General features: G+C 35.3%; 1 protein-coding gene across 1 annotated transcript in view; it reads left to right on the top strand.

Annotated features, from left to right (window-relative positions):
- The first annotated feature begins 8,366 nt into the window (after nt 1–8,366).
- LOC107554224 (microphthalmia-associated transcription factor-like) overlaps nt 8,367–12,489 on the top strand; it is a 12,817-nt gene continuing 8,694 nt past the window's right edge. Inside the window, exons 1-2 of the mRNA XM_016236677.1 lie at nt 8,367–8,643; nt 10,704–10,802. Of these exons, the coding sequence (XP_016092163.1) occupies nt 8,566–8,643; nt 10,704–10,802 (177 nt within the window). The 5' untranslated portion in view covers nt 8,367–8,565. The remainder of the gene's footprint in view (nt 8,644–10,703; nt 10,803–12,489) is intronic.

Below are 12,489 nucleotides of genomic sequence, written 5' to 3'. Positions count from 1 at the left end.
TTTATTTAGTAGTAATAATAATAATTATATTATTTTATTTATTTTTAAATATATTAATATGTAATATCAACATTTTAACCAAATTGTGCAGTCTTACATAGAAGTACAACAAACCTGGCTTTTATTTATTTATTTTAAATCGCACTTTGATTTTTTTGCACATCTCTACTACATTTTCTTAAATGTTTCTTAACAAAGAAATACAGTATCCATCCATCCATCCATCCATCTATCTGTGCATGCCACAGCCATATCACCCTGGAGCCCAAGACTGGTTGCCCACTGAAGCTTACTGAGTCTGGTCAGTAACTGGATGGGAGACCTCCTGGGAAAACTAGGTTGCTGTTGAAAGAGGTGTTAGTGAGACCAGAAGGGGGTGCTCACCCTGTGGTCTGTGTGGGTCCTAAGTGTAGTTAGGTGTAGTGACGCCCACCCCAGTGTAGTAACGGGGACACTATACTGTCAAAAAGCACCGTCTTTCGGATGAGACGTTAAACCGAGGTCATGACTCTCTGTGGACATAAAAAATCCCATGGCACTTCTCGTAAAGAATAGGGGTGTAACCCCGGTGTCCTGGCCAAATTGCCCCCCTTGGCCCTTGTCAATCATATCCTCCTAAATATCCCCATCCACTTGATTGGCTCTATGACTCTCTCTCCTCTCCACCTGTAGCTGGTGTGTGGTGAGCGCACTGGTGCCGTTGTCCTGTGGCTGCCGTTGCATCATCCAGGTGGATGTTGCGCACTGGTGGTGGTTGAGGAGAGACCCCCCCACATGACTGTAAAGCTCTTTGGGTGTACAAAAATACACAATAAAGCGCTATATAAATTCATCATTCATATATATATAAATTTGGATTCAGTTCAAATTGTTGGTGCTACTTGAGGTGTAGCTCTGATAAACATTGGCCTCTAAATATATCTGTCAAAAACAGAAATGTAAAGTAATGAGATTACACATGTTTAAACCACAATGCTAAGCGAGTGCTGTAGACTAGTGTTTGACAGGGCCAGACAGGCTAATTAGAGCGATTATTGCACAGCTGGATTGGCTGGCTGCTCGACGGAGGGCGCTTCAAAAGGATCAGCGGATAGAGAAGGCCTCATCTCGACAGCTTCTGCACTGGCATATCATCTGGGTTTCTGGTCGGAAAAATGCGCGGCGTTTGGAGCGAGCAGTTCCTCTATTGAATGATGAAGAGAACTGAAAGTGCATGAGGGAGCGATGTGTAAGTTCCTCTGCGTTTGTCAGCTGGAACTGGGATCTTTGCGGTGCTGTAGAAGAAACGGATGGCGAAATAGTGGGAGGAAAACTGTAGGAGAAAGCCTCAAACATTTGTGGGATAAGTTATGCACTGAAGTTTAATACTTAGGGATTTGTTCAAATTCCTAACTGTAGAGTAGTGATGCTTATCTTAACTTAGCTTTCCTGTCAGTTTGTCCCAATAGCTTCCATAGCTTCCCAACTCTATTCCTGTGGTCAAACTCATTATGAGCTGATGTAGAGGAAGCCCAGGTTTTGTTGCATTATTTGGGTTTTCACCTTCAGATAGCTTTTCTAGGGAGAAGGAGAGTCATATAAGGCAGAGATTTGCTTGAATCATTGTTATGATTCGTCACGTTGAATCAGCATCAGGAAGGTCCGGCGCAGTTCTGTGATTACACTCATCAGCTACACACCGTGTATTAACAAGGACAGGCAAAAAGCCTGTAAAAAAAAAAAAAAAAAACTTTTTGGACCTGTGACACAAATTTGAAGCCACTTTGCGTCATTTCCTATTTCCATTTCCTCCTCTTTCTACCTCTCTACCATGGATAAAAGGCAAAAAAAATAGTTTCATCATTCAGAAAAATAATTTTCTGAAGAAAACATAGATCATTGTACATAAGTGTGCTTATTTTTTATTGAATGTGCACTTGTAGTGAACTTCAAATCTTAGAAATACGTTTTTGAAAATATTGCACTTGCAAATAAGGCTACGTTCACACTAGGCATGGGCCGATTACCGGTTTCACGGTATACCGCATTTTGAAAATTTCACACTAATATTTTCCGTTATACCGTTCCTGTGGTATGAGCTGTTTTTCATGTCTCCTCAAAGACTGAAAGTGTAGGAATCCCTCAGGTTGAGTGCAGTGTAGAGAGAAACACAACCCTCCTCCTGTTGGTGCGAGCGAGTGAGCAGTCAGTCGCGTGTGTGTAGGACGGCCGAATTTTGTATTTTTGGCTATTGCTACAAATATACCCCAGCGACTTAAGACTGCTTTTATGGCCCAGGCTCACATATGTGATTTTTAGTGAATCAAAAACATACAACATGACCAGTAGAGCACAATTATAGTTGAAATATTCCCAAATGTTTCTTAATCAAATTAAATGTGAATCAAGATCTTGTAAATCGAACTGAATCTTATCCAGAATCACAAAATTTGGCAAATTAAATTAAACGTGAATAAAATCAAGATCTTGTGAATCAAAATAAATTGAACGGAATCTTATCCAGCATCACAAAATAATTGGATGGTTACTGCTCAAAACAAATTGTCAAATAATACTACTGTTTCACTTTATAAATAAAATGGTGCTAAAAGCATGAAATTGTGGCAAATTCTCAATAGAAACTGGCGAATGGTTGGCCAGGTGCGCTGCCTTGTTTAAAGGGCCGGTCATGCTACACTTTTTACATTGACTTCCATTCATACGCATGATGTGAATGCAGAACAAAAGAAATACAAGCTCATGCAAATTTTCCAAAGTTCAAGTTTGGTGAACTCTGCCTTGAGAATTCATATCATTGAAGTCATGTGACCAATAGAAGACCAATAGAAGTGGCTTCTTAGCTGAATTAAAGGAACATAAACTTTTAAACTGCTGGATTGCAGTGTTGAAGTAAAGTGAAGTAGATTACATATTTTTACATTTTGGATGTATTACGTGTTGTTCTGTTTTCAGAACAGTCAATGAAGACGAAGAAGAGGACGATGTGTAGCTCCCGGCACCGATTTATACTGTAGTCGCACCGGTAGTGACGTCATGGCTGTCGCCGGCCAACGAGTTGGTGTTTTTTCAATGTATGCTTCAGATACGAGTCACGACGAGGCGTTCCCCATAGCGACCCCTAGAGGACGCAGTTCGAAGTTCCCATGAAAGGGAACTTAGAAATATAGTAAACATTTAGAAGAGTGTAGAAAGACTGAATAGAAACTTAGAAATATAGTAAAATATTTAGATACGTGTAGAAAAAGATGAGTAGAAACTTAGAAATATAGTAATAATATTTAGAAGAGTGTAGAAAGACTGAATAGAAACTTAGAAATATAGTAATAATATTTAGAAGAGTGTAGAAAGACTGAATAGAAACTTAGAAATATAGTAATAATATTTAGAAGAGTGTAGAAAGACTGAATAGAAACTTAGAAATATAGTAATAATATTTAGAAGAGTGTAGAAAGACTGAATAGAAACTTAGAAATATAGTAATAATATTTAGAAGAGTGTAGAAAGACTGAATAGAAACTTAGAAATATAGTAATAATATTTAGAAGAGTGTAGAAAGACTGAATAGAAACTTAGAAATATAGTAAAATATTTAGATACGTGTAGAAAAAGATGAGTAGAAACTTAGAAATATAGTAAACATTTAGAAGAGTGTAGAAAAAGATGAGTAGAAACTTAGAAATATAGTAAAATATTTAGATACGTGTAGAAAAAGATGAGTAGAAACTTAGAAATATAGTAAAAATATTTAGAAGAGTGTAGAAAGACTGAGTAGAAACTTAGAAATATAGTAAAAATATTTAGAAGAGTGTAGAAAGACTGAGTAGAAACTTACAAATATAGTAAAAATATTTAGACAAGTGTAGAAAAAGATGAGTTGAAACTTAGAAATATTGTAAAAATATTTAGATACGTGTAGAAAAAGATGAGTAGAAACTTAGAAATATTGTAAAAGTATTTAGAAAAGTGTAGAAAAAAATAGTAGAAACTTAGAAGTATAATAAAATATTTAGAAAAGTTAGGAAAAATTAGAAGAAACTTAGAAATATAGTAAAAATCTTAGAAATATAGTAAAAATATTTAGATAAGTGTAGAAAAAGATGAGTAGAAACTTAGAAATATTGTAAAAGTATTTAGAAAAGTGTAGAAAAAATAAGTAGGAACTTAGAAATATAGTAAAGTTATTTAGAAAAGTTTAGAAAAAATAAGTAGAAACTTAGAAATATTGTACAAAATATTTAGAAGAGTGTAGAAAGACTGAGTAGAAACTTAGAAATATTGTAAAAAATAATTAGACAAGTGTTGAAAAAGATGAGTAGAAACTTAGAAATATAGTAAAAATCTTAGAAATATAGTAAAAATATTTAATAAGGATGATTAGAAACTTAGAAATATAGTACAAATATTTAGAAGAGTATAGAAAGACTGAGTAGAAACTTAGAAATATAGTACAAATCTTAGAAATATAGTAAAAATATTTAGATAAGTGTAGAAAAATGAGTAGAAACTTAGAAATATAGTGAAATAATTAGACAAGTGTAGAAAAAGATGAGTAGAAACTTAGAAATATAGTAAAAATCTTAGAAATATAGTAAAAAATATTTAGATAAGTGTAGAAAAAGATGAGTAGAAACTTAGAAATATTGTAAAAGTATTTAGAAAAGTGTCGAAAAACTAAGTAGGTACTTAGAAATATACTAAAGTTATTTAGAAAAGTGTAGAAAGAGTGAGTAGAAGCTTAGTAAAAATAGTAAAAATATTTAGAAATGTATCAAATATGAGAAAGTGCAGTCGATTGTGAATAAAATGGTTGAAACCACTTTAAACTAAGAAAATACATTTGCTCTGATTGATTAAATAGTTTCCCACTGAAAACTATAAATGACAGATTTGAAGTTTTACAAGTTCCTGTTATACAAGAAGGCATGAAAGCTTTCCTCTCTTTTTTATGAGAATAAAACTGAGCAAACGATCAAAAGAAAGCAGAAAAAGAAAGCTTTGAGACTGGCTGTCTTTGGCTAGCTTAGTCGCCCCTTTCCCAAAGCGATGTGAAATTAGCTTAGGTGTACCAGGCAGAGCCGCTGGACTTGAAAAGTGAAAACATTAAGCTCAGATGAGTTTGCCTAAAGACTGATTGGCCCCTAATTAGCCAAGTGACCTTTGATCTTTTCAGAAATAAGTACAGGATCAGGTTTGGGAGCGAGACAAAGGCAAGAACAGTCTTAGCACACACCAAACGCTAATTCAGCAAAGAATGCCTGTAATTAGGAGCACTCGTTTCATTCCAGCGCATATTTAATGCTGGGAAGAGGGAAAATAAGCTGGAAAAGTGGGATGTAGGATCATAGCCGAGGGATCAGATTCACCATTCACTATTCACAATATTTCAAAACAAAACAAAACACAAGAAATATGTTTAGTGGCACAGCTCATGGATTTGACTTTTGGTGGAGTCTAATACTGTTTCAGTGAAAAGGGCGTCTTAAACGTATAATTTGTACTAGTCTGTGAAAAAGTGAAAACATTAAGCTCAGATGAGTTTGCCTAAAGACTGATTGGCCCCTAATTAGCCAAGTGACCTTTGATCTTTTCAGAAATAAGTACAGGATCAGGTTTGGGAGCGAGACAAAGGCAAGAACAGTCTTAGCACACACCAAACGCTAATTCAGCAAAGAATGCCTGTAATTAGGAGCACTCGTTTCATTCCAGCGCATATTTAATGCTGGGAAGAGGGAAAATAAGCTGGAAAAGTGGGATGTAGGATCATAGCCGAGGGATCAGATTCACCATTCACTATTCACAATATTTCAAAACAAAACAAAACACAAGAAATATGTTTAGTGGCACAGCTCATGGATTTGACTTTTGGTGGAGCCTAATACTGTTTCAGTGAAAAGGGCGTCTTAAACGTATAATTTGTACTAGTCTGTGAAACCTATGCCATTGTGTCATAATCCGAATCGGCTTCTCATAATATCATCATCAGTAGTGTCTTGTAGTTACTCTTGAGGAACAATGTAAAGCTGCGGCAGAGAGTAAGATTTTCAGTGAATAAAGCAATAAGCCCCAAGAAGCCGTGAATTCATAACAGCTACGAGGGTTTTAGGCTCTCTGCTCCACGACGTGCCTAACAACGCCCCTTAGCTGTTATAAATTCACTGTAAACCACGGCTTCACGGGGCTTATTGCTTTTATAAAACGGTTATTCCATATATGTAGTAAGATTTCACAAGGTGTGTATGTACTGTATGTATTTATTTATTTATTATTGCGATGCTTCAGAAATCATTATAATATGCTAATTTGGTGCTCAATTATCACTTTTATTAATCATTATTGATGCTCAGTTATATGATTCTTCCTATTTACAATGTTTTGCTGCTTAAAATTTTTGTGGAAACTGTGATACATTTTTATTTTCAGGATTCTTTGATGAAAATAGAAATAGAAAATAGTTTTATTGTTTGCATTAGAGACTTCTTTCAAAAACATTTAATAATATCATCATCAGTAGTGTCTTGTAGTTACTCTTGAGGAACAATGTAAAGCTGCGGCAGAGAGTAAGATTTTCAGTGAATAAAGCAATAAGCCCCAAGAAGCCGTGAATTCATAACAGCTACGAGGGTTTTAGGCTCTCTGCTCCACGACGTGCCTAACAACGCCCCTTAGCTGTTATAAATTCACTGTAAACCACGGCTTCACGGGGCTTATTGCTTTTATAAAACGGTTATTCCATATATGTAGTAAGATTTCACAAAATAAAACAGAGCAAATAAAGTATAATGATAATAAAACAGTATTCTTCCACCAAACAATGTAGTTCCTCAGAAACAGTTGTGGTTCCAACAAAGTGGCTGCAGAGCGACACACAGAAGTAAACAAAGGTGTATGTTTGTAGAGTATTTTACAACAGCTTCGAACCAATCCGCAACCAATCAAAATCAAGGACCGGAACTCTCCGTTTTATAATAGTGAATTTATTTTCGATGTCCTCACTCAAAACTTTTGTATGTTATTAGAAAACCTAGAGAATATTATAGCACACAAGTCAGTGTGGATAATTTATGGTACTTTTGTGGTCATTTTTGGAGCCCAATAGCTTCATTCTCTGTTCACTTGCAGTGTATGGATAAGAGCAGCCTGGACATTCTGCTAAATATTTTCCTTTGTGTTTTATGTTTAAAGAAGTAATATGGTTTTGGAATGACATGAGGGTGAGTAAATAACAACAGAATCTTCTTTCTTAACCTTAATAACTGACTTAACCTTGTCAAACCTCGCCACCTTTAGGTCTTTTTTTCATGCGCATCTGTGAACTCCGTTAGATTGTAGATTCTCAGAAGAAAAAAAAGGTAGAAAAGCTGTCACTGGGGCAGTACCTTTTTAAAAGGCACACCTTTGTACCGAAAGTGACCATATTGGTACTTTAAATTAGTACCTAAAAGGTACAAAAATGAAACGGTACCACCCCAGTGACAGCTTTTGTACCTTTTCTTCTGAGTGTAGGGTGTCATTTGTCACTTTTGGTTTCAGAAGTGTGTCCACGTGCAATTTTTTTGCAGATGGGACAGAGTCTGACTCCAAAACTAAAAAAAAAATCTGTGAAATTAAACTATTTTTGAAACTCATTTAAAACCTTTCAGAAAAATGAATCTGTATTTTTATCCATGGATATGTTAATTTTTCTTTTTCATATGTTTGTAGTAAACTTAGAAAGTTTGGGGTTGGTAAGATTGAAATGTTTTTTTTTAAACAAATCTTTTATGCACACCAAGGTGTGTATGTACTGTATGTATTTATTTATTTATTATTAAGATGCTTCAGAAATCATTATAATATGCTAATTTGGTGCTCAATTATCATTTTTATTAATCATTATTGATGCTCAGTTATATGATTCTTCCTATTTACAATGTTTTGCTGCTTAACATTTTTGTGGAAACTGATACATTTTTATTTTCAGGATTCTTTGATGAAAATAGAAATAGAAAATAGTTTTATTGTTTGCATTAGAGACTTCTTTCAAAAACATTTTAAAAAATCTTAATTATTCCAATCTTTTGACTGCTAGTATATAAAGTGTGAGTTCGTGTTTTATCCGTCGACCACTAGTATGAACCCCTAGAGCACACGAGCGAATCAACGAGAGTTTTGTCCATGTTAAGCAAAAACATTTTCATAGGCATGCAGCTGCTTGATGCGACGTGATAGTTCAGTGCTGCACTGGTGCATCTTCTAAACCCCAGACAATGTGTCTCATTCTTGCAGCCTCAGCATTGAGAAGGATGTTCTTGTGACAGTATCTAGCCGGCGGCAAAGAGCAGCACACAAGTCGAGCAAAGACGAGACGAAGAAGGCCAATCCTCTCTCTCTCTCTCTCTCTCTCTCTCTCTCTGTCTGTCTGTCTGGCTGAAGGTTCAAACGCATCTTGAAAACCCCACGAAGTATCACATCCAGCAGGCTCAGAGGCAGCAGGTGAAGGCGTATCTGTCCACCACACTGGGAGGAAAGCTGGGCTCGCAGGCCGTGAGCTTGCCGTGCCCCAGCCAGGCCCCTGACCACGGGGGAATGCCTCCGGGGCCGGGCAACAGCGCCCCCAACAGTCCCATGGCCTTACTGACCCTCAACTCCAACTGCGAGAAAGAGGTGATGACACGCTTACAAAATACTGTGATATTTCACTTCAGCCATTTCTAAAAAATAATGGCTACATTAGTATAATTACAGCAGATTTTGTCCAATTTTTAAAAAGTTATTTAATATTTATATATAATATTGATCAGATTTATTTATTTATGATATTTATAAATTGTATTTATATTGACTCAGGAACTGAGTAATATTTATGAACAACATGTAATTATTTCGGTTTAGCGTTAGTTGCTCCATAATTGATTACTTTATTATTTGTTATTGCTATATTAGAGTCATTCTATAATTTAGGGTGCATTTCACACCAGGAAAAAGTATAAAAACAATATGCTTTTTTAAAATTTAAAATCATACAAATATTGCAAAACCATAACATAGTTGATGGGCAATTAATATACTCCTTCACAATAGGTCTTTGGAGATCAAATATAGAAAAAATTAACAGGACATTTATCTAATTTATCCATTTATCCTCAATCTGTTTTTCTGAGGTATTTATGTCGTAAAAAATAATTAAAGGGGTCATATGATGCTGCCTTTCCTTTCTTTGTGTGAACATTTGGGCGGCGTTATGCAAATCTTCCCACATAGTGAGGTAGATATGTGGGGGCGTGTTAGAACGAGCCGTTTTAGGGGGGCGTGGCTGACTCTTAACTTTTATAAAGAATATCTCTTTGGATTTGAGACTTTAGTCTTTGCAACTTTACAGATCTTCTTTATGCACCAAGAGCTTGTAACACTTCAAAGAGAAAGGAAAACTTGAAATCGCATCATATGACCCCTTTAATAAATAATAATAATAATAATTAAATATAGATAAATGACTAACATTTTCTATTCATTATTTTGAGCTAAAGACTCATGAATTCAGATAGCAGACATTGTAAAAATTTAATTTATGGGACTTAGGCAAATACAAGTAAACTGAACAACAGTGTGCACAAAATATAGGTGTGATATTATCTATTATATTATCTATTTTTTGTAAAAAAAAAATAAAAATAAATAATGAATCCTTGAATTGAGGAAAAAAAAGGAGGTGAAATATGATCCAGACATGTTCTTTCTGGGGTTCTGTCAGGGTTTGGGACAGAGTGCTGAACAAGTAGATTTTTCCATTATTCCACCGATTTCAACTTAAAAGCTTAAGTTCAGTTGCTGCCCTAAACTTAAGTATATTCAACTTAAATTGCATTAAACCAACTTAAAAACTTGTATAAAAAAGTTACAATTGCTCAACTTATTTTGATGAGTTGAAGTAATGTAAAAATATAACTTGCCATGACTTACTGTTCATATAATTTTTTGCAGTGTAAATATACCACAAAACTGGGCATAAACATACAGGAGCCCAGATCACAGTCAAAGCAAAAGGCCTTATGGCAGGGTTTAAACCCACTAGACTAGCAAGACAAAGGGACCAAGACGGGAATGAGAAGACAAGCTATGCCACAAAACAAACCAGGACAGAAACACACAAGGAGAATAGAAAGGGGAGGAAATGAGGAGGCTAAAAATGAGCCAAGACATAATACTGAGCACATGGCAAATAATCAAAACAGAAAGCATGTGCTCAACACAAAACATGGACACCATAAACAAGACTAGACAGAGGCGACAGGATCCTGACAGGTTCACCAAGAGCACGGCAAGCACATTTCCCACAAATCCAGCAACATCAGAAAATGATGTACAAATAGCAGTTGAAGCAGCTGGCTGGATTGCGTCACTGTTCACGCTGTGATAGAGAGAGCGAGCTGTGCTTTAGCAAGTGTTAATAGATTAGGCCGAGTCTGACATTGGCACGTTGAGTGCAGCTGAGAGGAAATACACAGCTCTTTGGGATGTAGGTCAGATTAACTAGTGATTTTCAATATAGGAAATGGATTGATTTGACCTCTTCCATTCTTGCAGCACACTAGACAGGTTAACTGAGTTCATAGTGCGTTATACTGAAGCTGAGCGCTGACCGCTGAGCGCTGACCGCTGACCGCTGAGCGCTGACCGCTGAGCGCTGAGCGCTGACCGCTGATACTGCTTTTGATTTTTCTCAGATGGACGATGTCATTGATGACATCATTAGTTTGGAATCCAGTTACAATGATGATATCATGGGACTCTCGCTGGACCCCGGACTTCAGATGGCCAACACGGTAAATACACTTTTATCCTTTCTTCTGTTACCTCACATCTTCAGCTCTTGTAAATACTAGTATGAGGATTGGAAGGACACATGCACTTATGTATGTTGTGTGATAGTGCTGATTGGCTGAACTCAACACAAGCACATGGACCGTCCCAAACCCTTCACTGGTGACTACTAGAGAATAATAGTCATGCTATTTCATGCTTTTAAGAGCCCTATGAAAACACAGTAATAATATAATTGTATTATTTATTTTATTTTGCTTGCAAAAAAACAAACAAAAAAACTGTAGTAATATAATAAATATATTATTAATATGAAATATTTCTTATTTTATTTAGTTTTTTATTTAATTTTTAATTTAATATTTCTTGCAAAACACAGTTAATATAATGAAATATGAAAAAAAAGATATTTTTTTTTATTTTGCAAAACAAAACAATACAAAAAACTATTGTAATATAATGAAATATGTATTTATTTAATTTTCCTTAAAAAGAGTTAATATAAAACATAGAAATTATTTTATTTAATTGTGTTGTTTGCTTGCTAAAAACAAAAAACAGTACTAATATAATGAAATATGTGTTTATTTAAATTTGCTAGCAAAAACAGTTAATATAATGATATTTTGTTTTATTTTATTTTGCTTGCGAAAAACGGCAGTAATATAATAAAAAGTTTGTATTTATTTAAATCTGTTTGGAAAAAACGGTTACTATGATTAAATATTTTTACAATTTTATTTTGCTTGCAAAAAAAGCAGAAAACGTTAGTTTAAAAAAAAAAACAGTTCATATAATTAAATAGTTTAGCTTAGTAACCAGCTAAACCCTGATCAAGAACTTCAAGAACTAAAACCAGTGTTGGGGTATTGCATAACAAGTAATCAGATTAGTTTTTTCAAGTAACTAGTAAAGTAACACATTACTTTTAAATTTACAACAAAATATCTGTATAATTATTTTTAGTAAATTAGTAAATTAATATAATTACTTTTAGTAGCTCCCATTTATTGACTGACAGCTGTCCTGTCCCCGTGTTGAGAGAAATTGGAAGTAAGGTGCAGAGGCATTTCCTTCAGCCTGAGGCTTATTCATTTCACTTTTGGTGTGAAAGGGCCTTTACAGATGCCAAAAAATAAAACTTTTGGGTGTTTGTTATTAAGAAACAAATAAGCAAGCACAGCCCAGGTGACAAAAAGTAATGCAAAAGTAACAATGCATTACTTTCCATTAGGCTTGCCGCGATAGACGGTTCTGACGATGATACCGTTGTTAAACCGCAACACCGGTTACGTCACTTGCCCACCAACCCCCACCGTCATTTAGATTTGTTTATAGTAATAAAAATCATTTAGTTCAGTGAAAGAACAGACACTACAATTAAAAACTGAGCGCGGCTGCTCAATGCAGCGTGCCGAACGACAGTCGCATCACAGATCAGATTTCATTTCTCCAGTGAGGAGAGCGAGTCGAGCTGACTGACAAGAAGAGTGAGGTGAGACAGACAAGACGATCGCGGATGATTTAGTTTCGAAACGAGATGCTAAAGCTCCTGTTTGGCAGTATTTTGGATTTTGAAAAGCCTGTTGACTTTTACCGTTTTTCTAAGTTGATTTTGGAAGGTTTTTTAAAGGGGTCATATGATGTGATTTCAAGTTTTCCTTTCTCTTTGGAGTGTTACAAGCTGAT

The sequence above is a fragment of the Sinocyclocheilus grahami genome, unplaced genomic scaffold (assembly GCF_001515645.1).
Source record: "Sinocyclocheilus grahami isolate Dianchi unplaced genomic scaffold, SAMN03320097.WGS_v1.1 scaffold494.1, whole genome shotgun sequence".
NCBI classification, from domain to species: Eukaryota; Metazoa; Chordata; class Actinopteri; order Cypriniformes; family Cyprinidae; genus Sinocyclocheilus; species Sinocyclocheilus grahami.
Note: the sequence above shows the minus strand (reverse complement) of the source record. Positions and strands in the feature narration are given on the sequence as shown.